The sequence below is a fragment of the Hyaena hyaena genome, unplaced genomic scaffold (genome assembly GCF_003009895.1).
Source record: "Hyaena hyaena isolate Hyena2069 unplaced genomic scaffold, ASM300989v1 scaffold_1365, whole genome shotgun sequence".
NCBI classification, from domain to species: Eukaryota; Metazoa; Chordata; class Mammalia; order Carnivora; family Hyaenidae; genus Hyaena; species Hyaena hyaena.
Window position 1 is genome coordinate 46,208 of NW_024081994.1, and position 16,050 is coordinate 62,257.

At 33.8% G+C, this 16,050-nt stretch overlaps 2 protein-coding genes, 1 non-coding gene and 1 pseudogene across 3 annotated transcripts; 2 read left to right on the forward strand and 2 right to left on the reverse strand.

The window, feature by feature from the left end:
* The first annotated feature begins 2,320 nt into the window (after positions 1 to 2,320).
* LOC120225267 lies at positions 2,321 to 2,427 on the forward strand. Its single transcript, XR_005526772.1, has one exon. It is a non-coding gene; the product is annotated as a U6 spliceosomal RNA (small nuclear RNA).
* Positions 2,428 to 3,247: 820 nt separating this feature from the next.
* On the reverse strand, positions 3,248 to 4,227 carry LOC120225265 (olfactory receptor 5T2-like). Its single transcript, XM_039223517.1, is given in 2 exon segments — positions 3,248 to 3,270; positions 3,273 to 4,227. Coding segments are annotated over 2 exon segments (930 nt in total). The 5' UTR covers positions 4,180 to 4,227.
* An 8,797-nt stretch (positions 4,228 to 13,024) lies between these two features.
* Positions 13,025 to 13,241, reverse strand: LOC120225235 (annotated as a pseudogene).
* A 1,185-nt stretch (positions 13,242 to 14,426) lies between these two features.
* On the forward strand, positions 14,427 to 15,431 carry LOC120225236 (olfactory receptor 5T1-like). Its single transcript, XM_039223490.1, has one exon. It carries the CDS (start codon positions 14,442 to 14,444, stop codon positions 15,429 to 15,431), a length of 990 nt encoding a protein of 329 aa, XP_039079421.1. The 5' UTR covers positions 14,427 to 14,441.
* Positions 15,432 to 16,050: the final 619 nt, after the last annotated feature.

The window sequence follows — 16,050 nt, forward strand, 5'->3', positions numbered from 1 at the left end:
TCACCTAGAAAACAGCCTCAATAACTCTATATGAAGGATGCATTTTGCAGATAATAAACCTGGGGCACAAAGAGATTCAGTAACTGGTTCATGGCCACTCTGAGAACAAGCTCAGGTTGGATCTCAGACACTTTTCTCAGAGGTGAAAAGATAGAATTCATTATTATATTAAAGCAAGCATTAAATAAAATATCAGGGGCTGTTAAAAAGTGTGTGTTGCTGGCACTCTAGAATTGCTGATGGAAGGCAGGGTGATTTTGATGATACTTGCTAAATTTTCTTAAACATACAGGTTCAGTCCTACTTACAAAACGAGAGATTCTGGAAAAGAAAGAACAATTTATCAGACGACAGTATGGTTCTGAAGAGTGAGAACCTGTAATGATCAGGGCACAGGCTATGAAGGTATAATGAAAGGATTCAGAGACCAAGTGTCTCAAAAAAGAAAAAAAACAAGTACCCTCAGTTATATACTGCAGAGTTTAGCTGGCTAAGGTTTGTGGCTGGCTCTTTTTCACAAGGTCATCCTGGGACCTAGGTTTCTTCTTGGGAGAAAGAGGAAATTTTCACATTAGGAAAACAATCCTCTCATTTTTGTTCATACAAACTTTTAAGGAGGGACTCAATATATTTAATAGACATAGGACTGTTCAGGTCACCCATTTCTTCTGATGTGAATATCTTTATGCAATTGTACATTTCATTTAATTTTCAAAAATATTAACAGAGTTGTTTGTAATATTCTAATATTTGTGGGGACAAAGTGACATCCCTTCTTTCAACCTGATTTTGGTAATATGTATCTTCTGTCTTTACAATGGTGACCACATGAATTATAATATGCATGTTTAATATAGTACAGTGTACATAAAGTAATATAAAAGGCACCTCTTAATGTCAGAAACTTAGAGCAGTAAAGACCCAGTTTTTCTGTCCTTTTCTATTTTCCCCACAAGTTTTACTTTTATGCCTGGTTTAAACCAATAATGCATCAGCATAGTTTTACCTCAGTCATTTATTCTTTAAAGCCATTATAATCAAATATCCAATATTATATATATATATATATATATATATATATACATATATAAATGTTAATTTATTTTTTAGAGTAACAGAGAGACAGAGTATGAACATAGAAGGGGCCAGAGAGAGAGGGAAACACAGAATCCAAAGTAAGCTCCAGACTGAGCTGTCACCACACAGCCCGATGTGGGGCTTGAACTCATGAGCCATGAGATCATGACCTGAGCCAAAGTCTGATGCTTAACCAACTGAGCCACCCAGATACCCCTAATATTTTTTATATTTATACTCATTGTAACATTTTTGGTGTCACTTATTTCTTTATATAGACACATATATTTTCTTCTGTTACCATGCTTCCTTAGCCTGGAAAAGTGTTAGAACAGAAGTTTGCTGGCTATAAATTGTTTCAGTGTGTGTATATTTACTTCTGCAAAGAGTCTATTTTGTTTTTATATTTGAAAGATATTTTAAATATTTCCATGGGTATTCAATTCTGATTGACAGTGACTATCTTTCACTACTTTAAATATTTCTTCATTATATCTGGTATGAATCATTTCTGATGGCAACTGCTCTAATTTGTATATATTTTTTCTTCTGTATGTGACATGCATTTTCCTCTAGTGCTTTCATAAATCATTGAGACTAAAGAATCTAGTTGTGTTTTGTTGGTTGATTGGTTTGCTGTTTGCATTTATCCTTCCTAGGGTCCACTGACTTTCTTGGATGCATGGTTCGATGCTTTCCTCATTTTAGAAAATCTTGGCCATTATCTTTTAAAATATTTCTTCTGATTCATTCTTTCTCTATTTTGTTCTGGATACTAGACTGTTTGATATTGTGTCACGCTTGTTAGATACTTTTATTCTCACTTTTTTCTACAACTTTCATTCTGTTGCCTTAATTTCTATTGTCTATCTTCAAGTTTTCTACCTTTTCTCAACCTTTTTGAACTACTGATGACCCTGTTGAAGGAATTATTTACCTCTGACACTGTGACTCTGGAGGTGTGTGTTTATTTCTAGAGTTTTACTGGACACTTCTTCACAGTTTCCATCTGTCTGATGAAATACATAATCACTTATATAATGTTTACAATGTTTACAGACTCCACTAGATCTCTTAACCTAGTAATTTCAACATTTAGTCAAGATCCCCAGGAATACCTTCTTTTTAAAAGTTGACTTTATTACTATTCTTTTTTTAAACGTTTACTTATTTTTGAGAGAGAGGTTACGTGGATGTTTGCAAAATCAGCTCTCTGATAGACTCATGAAAAGTTATAATTTTGGTGCTCACTTCAGCAGCACATATACTAAAATTGAAATGATACAGAAAAGATTAGCATGGCCCCTGCACAGGGATGACATGCAAATTCGTGAAGCATTCCATATTTAAAAAAGAAAAAAATAAAAGTTATAATTTTGTAGATTGCTTGGATTTTTAAAAACATTATTTGCAGCTTTCTACATTTAAGTGAAAGTGGACATTTATTATTTATTTATTTATTTTAAGTTTTAGTTTCAGCATAGTTAGGTTACAGTGTTATATTAATTTCAGGTATACAAAATAGTGATTTAACAATTCCATGTATTACTTAGTGCTCATCAAGATAAGTGTATTCTTAATCTCATTCACCTATATATACACTCTTTTAATCCCATTCAGTGAGATGATTTCAAATATCTCCTTTCTAGATAATGACACATGCATCAGTGCACTATTTCCCTGGCATTCTAGTTCTGCTCCTTGAAAACGTAACAAAATTTCACAATCAGCATAGATACAACTGATAACACTGATCTCCTTTCTTCAATCCTCTCTCCCTTCTCACTGTTTCTTTCCTTTTTATTTTCTCTTCATCTTATTAATCATCCGCATTCAAAACATGAAAATTCTACATGTTTCAATACAGGTACAGGAAGCAAAATTTTGTTTTTCAGGTCATAGGGATAGTAGTGAGTGGTAACATTCCCCTTTCAACCTTTTGATTCCTGGCCCTGTGAATCCTGGCTGTGGGAAAACTAGTACCGTACACTAGATGCTGATTCATAGCATATATAGCCTTTATTTGTGATCTCTATTGAAAGATGTCCAAGAAGAAAAGAAAGACACTAAAAAATGAAACAATGCATTTTTTATTGTAACTTCTTCAACTGGAGACAATGTACACCATTCTTAATTTATTTAAATTCAATGTTTAGTGTGAAAAATATAATTAATTGATAAACCAATTTTTTGAAATGCTCTTTCCATTGCCTCTTTTACATCTTTGTTCCTTAAACTGTAGATGATAGGATTCAGCATGGGAATCACAATCGTGTAAAATGTGGAGACTATCATGTCATGATCCAGAGCATAGATGAAAATCGGTATCACATACATGAAAAGGATGGTTCCATGATATACTGACACTCCAGTTAGATGAGAGCCACATGTCGAAAAGACTTTCCGCCTCCCTTCAGCAGAATGAATCTTCAGAATGGCCAACAGAATGAACCCATAGGAGATCAGAACTATCAGGATAGTGACTATCTCAATAGAGCCCACGAAGTAGAAGAGCAGGAGCTGGTGTGTGTGAGTGTCAGAACAAGAAATGGCGAGGAGAGGAGGGATGTCACAAAAGACATGTCTAATTTCATTGGATGCACAGAAGGACAGGCTGCATGTGGCCACTGTGTGTACAGAAGCATGCAAAATGCCACCCACAAAGGAAGCAACGATGAGTGGCACATAGACTGTGGGTGACATGCTCACTGAGTACAGGAGAGGGTTGTAGATTGCTACATAGCGGTCATATGCCATTGCAGCCAAGAGAAAGCATTCTGTGGTCCCAAAGGTAACAGCAAGAAACATCTGTGTTGCACATCCAAGGAATGAAATGACTTTCTTCTTTGACATGAAATCTACTAACATGTTTGGAGTAATAACTGAGGAAAAACAGGCATCCACAGATGATAACACAGTTAGAAAATAGTACATGGGGTTGTGGAGCCGGGAATTTCCAATGACTAACGAAACTAAAACTAAATTTCCCATCAGAGTAAAGAAGTAGATTGCTAGAAACAGGAAGAATAAGGCTGTCTGCAATTCGACCTTATCTGTGAAGCCCTTCAGTACAAATATTGTGACTTCCGTGTCATTCTTCATGTTGGTATCTCATGAAACAAAGTTGAATATATTAATACAATTGTAATTCATATTAATAGGATAAAAGTGGCCATTTGTGTCACTCACAGAAAGCGAACTCTGTCTTCATATTTATTTCTTGGCAATGCATAACTCCCTAGTAGTTGATGAAGAGACAGTGACAAGATGGTGGATCAAAGGTTGATGCCACTCACTGCAAAATTAAATGGAAGATTTGAGTTTTTACTCACTGGCTCAATTTATGTCATTTCTAAAACTGAAGTCAAATCAGTATGTACAACTGACATCTATTAAATGTTTTCCTATTAAATGACATTAAAATACGAAGTGCAAAGGTAAGTATGTTTTTCTTATAACATAAAAACAAAAGATAGTATATCAATGAACACAACATTGGAATTCACATCAGAATTCTAAACATTTCAGCAACTATGTAAAATTATTTGCTATATTCTACTCACCCATAGAAAAAGACATTAATATTTATTTCAAAAACTGGAACAAATATTGAAGAAAAATTTTTAAAAAATAAATATTTAAATTAATTTAAAATATAGAATACACTAAATTAGGTTAGTTTGATAGATTAAGAGCCAATTGGATAGTGATATTTTAGAGATTTATCCCTAAAATCTTGCTAACTCCATTAAGTTATTTTTAAGAAAGTAGCCAAGACTGTTTTCAAAAATATGGACCATGACTGGATATAAAATTCTATGACAGCATATGTTTCATTCAATGTGTTTTTGAAATATGTAACAATATATTATTCTTTTGAGGATGAATATTTGGTCATTTGTATGGATTATGGAAGTCTACATATTTGATAATGTATGTTCTTCTATTCTTTCAAAATCTTATGTTGAAAGTGGAAGCATTATAAGAAAAAATAGAAAATCTGTTTTTTTCTTTCAGTATATTACAATTGAATATATTATGTTGATTTGGGATCACTGAATGAATAACTAGGTAATTATTATCTAAAAGTGCCAAATAAATTCATAAAATCAGTAATTAAAACTATAAAAAATCTTTGCACTTAGATCATGTACTTAATGTTTAAAAGAAGAAATATTAGCAGGAAATGAAAGTTAGAAGGTGTAGAAAAAACTTTTCAGGCATACTTTCATGGTTAATCAAACTAGGAGTCAAAGTATTAGCTGAACCTGAATTCAAAGTTACATTATTTGCTCATAATATAACAATAGTTGGAGGATAGGTTTTATTCAAATTATTACATTAAAAAAAATTTAGATACCCACCCATAGGACAGGTGAATCAGTCCTGAGGGCACATAATCTTTATATTGTTAATTATTTAAGTTAATAATGCAAGTTGATTCTTAGTTTCAACACATTGACATGGATACCATCAGTAAGAGGGAGAGCCATTTGGATTAGAAATAGTGATAGAAAAAGAGGAAAGTGAATCCCAGTAGCCTTCTGGGAATGATAAAATCAAGATCACTAAGAATTGTCAATACAGGGAGAAAACATTTTCATAGATTATTGGAAAGATTAATGGCAGAGAAAACATGAAAAGCTCATAGGAGACAGCAAAAAAAGCAAATTTAAGTTGAAGTCTATGTTTTGGAAATAAAAGTTACAACAAAACAAATTAGAACACTCAAATAAACTACTTATCCTAATTAACTGAATATTTTTGAACTTCTCTAACACAGTGAAATGCTCCTAAATATATAATTTCATTTAAAACAAAACAAAACCTTGAGGCACTTAGGTTGCTCAGCTGTTTAAGCATCTGACTTTGGCTGAGGATATGATCTTATGGTTCATGGGTTCGAGCCCCACGTTGGACTCTGTGCTGACAGAGGCTAGACCCTGGAGCCTGCTTTGGATTCTGTGTCTGCCTCTTTCTCTGCCTCTACCCTGCTGGCATTCTCTCTCTCTTTCTTTCTCTTTGTCTCTCAAAAATAAACATTTAAAAATTTTTAAAAAAAGAAGTAGGAAGATGGCTCCCCTCCCCCCAAAAAGCAAAAACAAACAAACAAACAAACACCTTAATGAATTGATTGTGAAACCTTGAATATACTTTTTCTTATGTTAAAAAAAAGGAAGGGTGCCTGGGTGGCTTAGTCCTTTGAGTGTCCAACTTTGGCTCAAATCATGATATCATGGTTCCTGAGTTCAAGCCACTTATCAGGCTCTGCGCTGTCATTGCAGAGCCTGCTACAGTACCTCTGTGCCCCTCTTTCTGCTCCTCCCCTGCTCATGCTCTCTCTCTCTCCCTCTTTCTCTCTCTCTCTTTCAAGAATAAATGAACATTTCTTAAAAAATTAAAAAGGATAAAAATGCCATGGGGAAAAATATCATGAATATTAACCAAAGGGAGGTTCAGATAAGAGTTTACATAGATGAGGTAAAAACAGAAAAGGAAAAAATATATATAAAAGACAGACTTTGATAAATATGATGAAATCAATCAATATTCTAATGTAACAATGAGTCACATGAAAAAGTTCAACCCCAATACAATTCTCGGCCTTAGGTTAATGATATACCCGGTACAAGGACAATTACATGGACAATTACATTCTGAACACATTCAAAAGTATGTGTTTCTCATTCAGCTCCATTATTAAAAATCATGTATGGTACCAGGCTTTTTATTCCAAAGCAAAACATTCTTCTTTTTAATTTTCCTTAAGCTACTTTATTTTATTTTCGGTATTAGTTATCATATTGTGTTCTGTTAGTTTCAGGTGTATAATACACTGATTCAACTCTGAATAAGTAGATACAATAATGTACAGCCAGGCAGGCTAACTAAACATGTAAAATAAATATTTCAAGGTATTTTCTTTAAATAAGTCAATTTTTAATAAATTTAAGATGTTCACATTTGCCATCAAATTGCCATCAAATGTTTTAATTTTTAAAATAGTAAATATTTGAGTACAACACCAATGCTATAGCTAAATCATTGAAAACCAATTGACCACAACCTTGAACTAGATAATTCATTATTTAGCTACATGTAACACATTTTTAAAATGATTGTTAATATGTACTTATGCATTTTTCCAGTAGATTAAATCCAGTGATTTATATTATGACTATGTTTTTCCCTCCATACACAATTTATACTCCTGGATTAGAGCCTAAGTAGTTTTGTGAGTTGCATAATCTATTAATAATAGTAACAACAACAACAAAAAATAAAAGTGCACACACAGATTCCCCATAACCCTATGTGTCACTTTAAGGTGGGCTTAATTTCTTTTGGGTAAATAAGATAATGAAAAATTACAAATTTAACACTTCCATTAAATATTTTTTAAAACTTTCTTTCTGTTATTTGAGTATAACTTAGTCAATATTAATACATACTGAAAAGACCTAGAGTTATAAAGAGAGAATGACTATATTATTAAAGAATTTAATAATATATGATCCACATTTATAATTAATTTAAAGTCACTTCCAAAAATATAAGTCTCATAGAAGGTAGAATACTCCAAATATTTTGGGCTCAATACTGAAGCCCTAAGTTCACAAAGGAGTAGAGAACAGAGAACTAACATTTTTGAACTGTAGACTCAAAATGGACTTTTGCACACATTACTTTATTTCACCTTTTAGTAACTGTCACAGATACCAAGTGTCAGAGCCAAGATTCAGTCCCAGGTCTCCTTCAGAGAACACCCACTTTTCACCTCTTTTCATTGCTTCTTATTCATATCTTCATTCCGCAATCGACTTTCCTCCCCAGCACCTCCGTTGGAATAAAACAAAATATGATTTTTTATGTATTTGAATATCTTTTAAGCCATTAAGACTAGATAAACACTATGAATTAAGTAGCCATTATGAAGTGGCTTATACAATACATGGCTAGCAAAATAAATTTAGAATTATTATTATTTTCCTTACTATATCAAAATATAAATGCCGAGAGAGTTAATTAAGTTAAGTGTTTTCTTGCCCTCTATTGAGAAATTTTATCTTGTTTCACTTTGAAGTGGTCTGTCTTCTGACATCACGAAAATGAAAGTATAAATGTATTTGCCTTCTCATTACTTTTACAGATGCAAATTCATTATTTTCCATTTCCTTTGTTTTATTCCAGGAAGTGTTGTTTTTCAGTTTTTAGACAGATCTATGTAAGTCCAATTTGTGATGAATGCATTCTATTCACCTATGCAATAGGCAACAAGGAAAGGCTTTAGTTTTCGGGATTTCAAAGCATATTTGACCTTGATATTTTAGGTTTCGTTTCCTAAATATTATACAAATTATCTGAAAACTTTGCTTACCTAGAGAACAGCAAAGGCAAGTTTAGATACATTATGACTATAGTTCATTTAGATTGCTTATATCCACTTAACTGTTGATAAAACCCAGAGGAGATGTCCCAATGAGAATATGTCCCAACTGTCTTCTGGTCCAAAATAACAATACAAGGATTTACTCAATAATAAAGAAGTAAGTGGTCTGGAATAATGTACTATATGTTAATATTTTAGAAAATAAATCATTATTTGATCCCTGGTTTAAAATAATGACATTAGATAAGAAATCTTTGGATCTGAGACCTGCTCTTATTAGCTCTGACACTGGGATAGAATTAACTTCTCTGAGAACCCATTTTCTCATCTTGGCAATGTAAACCATTTTTTTTATTGTGACAAGTCAGTAAACATGGTAAACTAAAATGGTATCTCCTGCAGAATCTAGCAGATGGATTTATAGTTAATCAAATGTATTGTACATTTACTCTGTTCAAATCATAAAGTATGTGGTTTTTAAATTTAATTTTTTAATGCTTATTATTTACTTTTGAGAGAGAAAGAGTGTGTGTGAGTTGGGAAGAGACACAGAATCCAAGGTAGGCTCCAGGCTCTGAGCAGTAAGCAGAGTCCGTTGAGGCAGGGTGGGGGGCTTGAACTCAGGACCCATGCGATCCTGGGCTGAAGTAGGATGCTTAACCAACTGAGCTACTCAAGTGCCCCATAAAGTATGTGATTTTAAAGAATACATTTAGAAGTCTGCAGTTGGAGACTGCTGGAAGTATTATTCAAAGTAATAAGAAAAGTTCAAAAAATCCCATAGAAATGTGGAGGAGACATTAAAAGTTTAAAACTCTGTGGGACTTGATAAAACATCTGATTTTGTGAATCCTAAATGCTAATCTAGTGTTTACTCAAATTAAATAAAAATATCTGTTGATTGGTTGATAAAGAGACATATACACATGCAGTTCATACATACTCTCCTAAAAGCTTAGCTGTGGCGCTTACAGTGGCCGTACAATAATATTTTAAGACCTTCATAAAAACATGAGAGTGATATTGAACATGAGTCTGGAAGAGCTACTTGATATATCTCCAACTTCTCATGTGCCTCCTGACAGTCAAAATGCCCATCCTGTCGACACATTGAACAAATCAAAGGATTGCTATTGAACCCTTATAAATATATTTAAATTGCAAAAGGGTAAAAATATACAAATAATGTTCAAAAGTTACCAAAATCAAGGCATCCGTCCAGGCCATAAAGAATCAAATGAACCATGTCAAATACATCTTAATATAAAACAAAGATTTTTAAATGACTAATGACTCAAGAAAATAAAATGTATCATAAATGAGAAGACAAGACATCAGAAGGATGTGAAAATATGTTACAAAGGACTCAGAATAATAAACCAGAAAATGGAAATAAGGCAAAAATTCTGTAATCAGGAGTAGTTTAATACAATAGTGGGTGGTCACCACTGAAAGCATAATTAAGGAAAGAAAAAGAGAGATAAAGAGAAATCAATTACAAGTAAAGAGAGAGAATTAAGAATTTGATAGAAACTGATAGATCTAAAAGTACTAAGTTATAATTTTAAAAACAATAGAAATGTGACCCATACAAATATAAAACTGACACACAAAAATTTATAACTATCTCATTAATGGTGGTATCAATAAAATGAGACATATAAAGTTTTTAAGTAACAAGCGTTTATGGCTTATTTAGAAAAGTTATAACACAATATTTTGTTTCCTTTTTAATTTTATTGAAGAAAATGTACACAGAGAAAAGTACATAACTCTTAAGTGTACAGTTGGATGAATTTTTAAATTGAATATACCTCTGTAAACAAGCCCAAGACAAAGAACATTGCCAGACCCAGCGAACTTGTATTCTTTCAGTCACTATCTCCATGTAAAGATAACCATAGTATGAAGCAAAGACTAATTTCTGTAATAGCTAGTTTTTAAGGACAAAGTTATTACATTTTAATATAAATACAGAATATCTACCATTTATATGTGTCAGTTGCATGGATTTTAATAGACACACGCAACTGTGTAACAGTAACCATGTTATAGGCGATAGAAATATTCTATATTGTAGAATTGTGGAATTCCCTTGCTAATTTCTGCAAAAATGCTTTTCTTATTTTAACTAGGATTGCACTGAATATATAGATCATTTGGAATTGCATTTAATTAATAGATCAGTTTCCTCTTTATCCCTTTCTTTCATTCATTTGTTTTTAAATTCAAATTTCATGATCAACATTCCCTATCTATAAATTTAGTCTCCCCAGGTGTTGAGCTTAGGCACATATGTATTTTAAACAAATTTTTGAACAAGTAACTTAAGCATGTAGCTAGGAACTAATTTATAGAGAAATATAAAAGATTTCTAAGACAAGACCCTGACCAACACAAAAAGTTTGACATTTATCTCTGTCAGATCTCTAATATTCTGTTTTATTACATAGAATATTAAAGTTATCTGCATAGTGCCTCATCTCTGCTTTCAATACTTCCTGTTTATGTATTCACATCTTTTCTCTTTTTTTTTTTTTTTTTTTTTTTACAAATAGTTTATTGTCAAATTAGTTTCTACATAACACTCAGTGCTCATCCCCAAAGTGCCCTCCTTCATGCCCATCTCCCCCTCCCCCCCACATCCATCAGTCCTCAGTTTTTGTCAGCATTCAAGAGTCTCTCATGGTTTGCCTCTCTCCCTTTCCCCCACCATTTCCGCCCTTCTTCTCCCCCTTGGTCCTCCGTCAAGTTCCTCCTAATCCTCCTATACGTGCAAACATATGGTATTTGTCCTTCTCTGCCTGACTTATTTCGCTCAGCATAACACCCTCAAGGTCCATCCATGTTGCTACACATGGCCAGATTTCATTGTTTCTCATTGCCATGTAGTATTCCATGGTATAGATAAACCACATCTTCTTGATCCATTCATCTGTTGATGGACACTTAAGCTCTTTCCATGTTTTAGCTATTGTGGAGAGTGCTGCTATGAACATTGGGGTACATGTGCTCCTATGCCTCAGCATTTCTGTATCCCTTGGGTAAATTCCTAGCAGTGCTATTGCTGGGTCATAAGGGAGTTCTATTGTTAGTTTCCTGAGGAACCTCCACACTGTTTTCCAGAGGGGCTGTACCAGTTTACATTCCCACCAACAGTGCAGGAGGGTGCCCGTTTCTCCACATCCTCGCCAGCATCTAGAGTTCTCTGATTTGCTCATTTTAGCCACTCTGACTGGCGTGAGGTGGTATCTCAGTCACATCTTTTCTCTTTATTAAACTCTCAGTGAGCTTAAAATATATTTTCATGCCACTTTGAAGTATGACACTTTAAAAGATAAATAAATATAATAATCTTTATGAAATGATCATGAAGTTTGTCATACCGTATTTTGAGACAAGTAAAGAGATTATATGCTCTGGAAGAACGAACTGGATTTTTGAAATCATAAATTCAATGGCATATAGCTATTTGGTACACACCCAGGATTGTGTCCTATAGCATTAGATTGTTTTCCAGCCCTATGTATTGCACTACACTGAGGATTATTTTATAGCAGAGTCCAAAGCACATTCATGTGATCATTTTTATCATGTCGTTCATTGCTCCAGAACCACTCATTTGCTATGAAAGAAAAACATGAAATTATCTGACTACTCTGTCCCAGAAGATAACTACTGTATTTTTCCCTTGGAGCATCCCTGTGGACCTCAAGAAGAGCTTGACAGTGTGCTATAAAAGTTTAAATGATTAGTGTTCATAAGGTACCTTAACTGCATGAGCAGTTCATTTCCACAGGTAAGGAGAAAGTGTTTCTTATCACTTACAAAATATTTCAGAAGTCATAACCTTGAATCTCAAATTAGATTCCACATGTTAATATTTAAATCTGAGACAGGAATTTCTAGCTAACTTAGAGCTTAATTAAAATTGAACAAGGGAATTCCAGGGAACATAACAAGGGTAATAAGAAAGATTCCTTACATATTTAGGTCAACAGATTCATAAGTTTGACATTTGATTTCATATTATTGATGGAAGACAACAATTTGGAATAAAGGTTGTTGAAATAAAGGGCTAATTACAAATTTAAGAAAATTATTAAATAGAGAGAAAATTAACTATCAACCAACCATTGGGTACATGCCATTTGGGAATCATATATTTTTTCTAATGCAAAGATAAAAATGAATTTTAAATTTGTTTTACTAGTTAGTTGCTTTTTCAAGAAGACACTTCAGTTTTGTTTTCTATTTTTATAAATCATGCTTTGCTTACACTTGATGGCTTTATAAAAGATTCAAACACATGAAGATGTTATTTTGTATTGTTTCCAGAAGATAACATTTCCAGAAGTATGGCATGTCATAATGAATTGCAACATAGTCAAGTGGATTTAGCTTATTTTTTGATCATTACAAAAGTTTATTTAACAAAAAAGTTCAATATGAAAATGTACATAACTTGGTTTTTATATTGTAGTAAAATGGGTGCTATGGAGAGGGGATGTGTGGAAGCAGTTGATTTCTTTTAGTGAATATACCCATTGTTTATATTCATTCCGAGGCTTCTAACATGATGATACTATTTCCTTGTAGCACCACTCCAATACTCTTCTGTTGCCTATTAGTTGCCATCCCCACACATCTATCTATCACAGGATTCATAAAGGGATTGAACCCCTGCACTATTCCTTGGACAAGTCTACCATTTAATTGCAATGATAAACTTGTCCGTGAGTTTTCTCAACTCGGGAGGGTGAGCTTTGTTCATGGTGTCTATTCAACGACCTGAAAGATTCCTCCAAACGGAATTCATGGTGTCCCTCATGCTCCCACTAGGCATAGCTGAAAGTGTGGGACAGAGAAATCTGGTCTTGAATCCTGACTCTGTTTCTAACTATCTGTATGACCATGGACCAGTCAGGCTGTTTTACAGTTTTCTCATCTATAAAAGGATGCTAAATTATTTAGTTGGCAGGTTGCTATGCAGATGACATAATGTACACCCAATTTCCAACCCTCCGTAGCCACTTAATATCATGTGGCTGCAGCTATCATTGCTTTCCTTCTCAAGCTTAGCATTTCTAACATTATTCTCATAAATGTACCCTAACTTATGTTTTCTAACTGTATTACAGGTGAAGAACTGAAAATTTTAGACTTCCAGATTGGTCTACTGTGTTAAATTTGAGAGTCTATGTTTTTGGCTATATAATCTCTATTTCTTAAAATGAAATGAGCTAGATGATGGAGAATTATTATGGACAAAATCATCAGGGGTCTATAAGTAAACATACTATCATTTTATTATATGATCAAAGTACAATGCAATGAGAGTAATGCGTTCTTAAGGTGCCTGATACCATAAAATATTGGGATGGTCAGAAAGGGCTACCCTGTATGACAAGCTGAAATTAAGTCTAATATCCTGTATTGTACTCATTTGGGAATATTTTGAATTTAAATAATTTTCACATTTTATTTTTCTCATTTAACTGCATTCCAGTGATATACATGTAGTTGGTCCCATTTTAACAACCAGACACACACACACACACACACACGGAATTTAACACACATTGTACAAGATCTAGAACTATTAACAGATATGTAATTTTTATTATAATAGTTTCAGATTTTTAAATTTATATATTTATTCATCTTTGAGGATTTTAAGATGAGACAATATGAAGCCAGGTGGGAGAAAATTTAACAGAAACTAACTGGAAATTAACCTATAGTTGGCATAATTTGTTTAACATGATAAATTTAGCCAACAACCTAATAAAATAATTTCTTTAATTTATGTATGCAGGGTAATGCTTCCTCTGGGACACAACTTCTTCATCACTGCTTATTCCTTCACTGACAAGAATTTCACTATGTCCTTCTAAGAAACAAAAGTGAGAATACATAAAGTGGATTCTATTTTCAAAAATACTGCTATTAAAACCTATAAATAAACACTAAAATGTCAGGGTTGACATCAGACTTAGATTTATACACAATCAAGTTGAAAAATGTAACTGAGGTCACTATGTTTATATTGATGGGCTTCACAGGTGATTTTGAGGTGCAAATCTTCCTCTTTTTACTATTTCTAGCAATCTACCTTTTTACTCTGGTAGGAAATTTGGGACTGGTTATATTGGTCATTGAGGATTCTCGGCTCCACAACCCCATGTACTACTTTCTGAGCGTATTGTCTTTCTTGGATGCCTGCTACTCTTCAGTTGTCACCCCAAAAATGCTGGTCAATTTCCTCGCAGAGAATAAAGCCATTTCCTATGTTGGATGTGCAGCACAGATGCTTCTCTTTGTTACCTTTGGGACCACAGAATGCTTTCTCTTGGCTGCAATGGCATATGACCGCTATGTAGCAATCTACAACCCTCTCCTGTACTCAGTGAGCATGTCACCCACAGTCTATGTGCCACTCATCGTTGCTTCCTTTGTGGGTGGCATTTTGCATGCTTCTGTACACACAGTGGCCACATTCAGCCTGTCCTTCTGTGCATCCAATGAAATTAGACATGTCTTTTGCGACATCCCTCCTCTCCTCGCCATTTCTTGTTCTGACACTCACACAAACCAGCTCCTGCTCTTCTACTTCGTGGGCTCTATTGAGATAGTCACTATCCTGATAGTTCTGATCTCCTATGGGTTCATTCTGTTGGCCATTCTGAAGATTCATTCTGCTGAAGGGAGGCGGAAAGTCTTTTCGACATGTGGCTCTCATCTAACTGGAGTGTCAGTATATCATGGAACCATCCTTTTCATGTATGTGAAACCGAGTTCCAGCTATGCTCTGGATCATGACATGATAGTCTCCACATTTTACACGATTGTGATTCCCATGCTGAATCCCATCATCTACAGTTTAAGGAACAAAGATGTAAAAGAGGCGATGAAAAAATTACTTGGTAAAAATGGGTACTTTTCAAATTGGCCACTAAATTAAGCAAAATTAAGAATGTTATTTATTATCTTCATATTAAAATGATAGAAATGTTTTGCTTTCATTTATTTGTGCCTTTCTCTTCTTTTTATATATTTTCATATAAAAATTATGGTCACATCTCCACCTGTACAGTTTTCATGTATGTAGAAAATGTCTGTCATTCATTTGCTTCTTCCTTAATTCATTCTGAAATACACACAGGCACACAACATACCTTTATATACACGTGTGTACATATACATGCATCTATGCTGATGTTGATAGTATTCGTTTGTTCAGGCTTCCATAACGAAGTGTCACAGACTGGTGGCTTTAACAGCAGAAATCTATTTCTCACTGTTACAGAATCTGTAAGTCTGAAGGTAAAGGTGGAGAGAATTTCTTCCTTCACTTACAGATCGCAGTCTTTTCGTTCTGTTTCCACATGGTCATTCTTCTCAGTGTTTCTGTGTTCTGATCTCTTTCTATGACACCAGTTATCTTAGATTAGGGTTCACTCTAATCACATCATTTTGGATTAATTATATCCTCAAAGGCCTTATGGTCAAATATAGTCATATTCTGAGGTACAAGGAGTTAGGTTTTCACCATATAAATATTGGTGTATGTGTGTGTGTGT

Bases quoted from the DNA above. Each gene is read 5' to 3' on its own strand.
- LOC120225236 (XM_039223490.1), top strand. From the start codon at position 14,442: ATGTCAGGGTTGACATCAGACTTAGATTTATACACAATCAAGTTGAAA.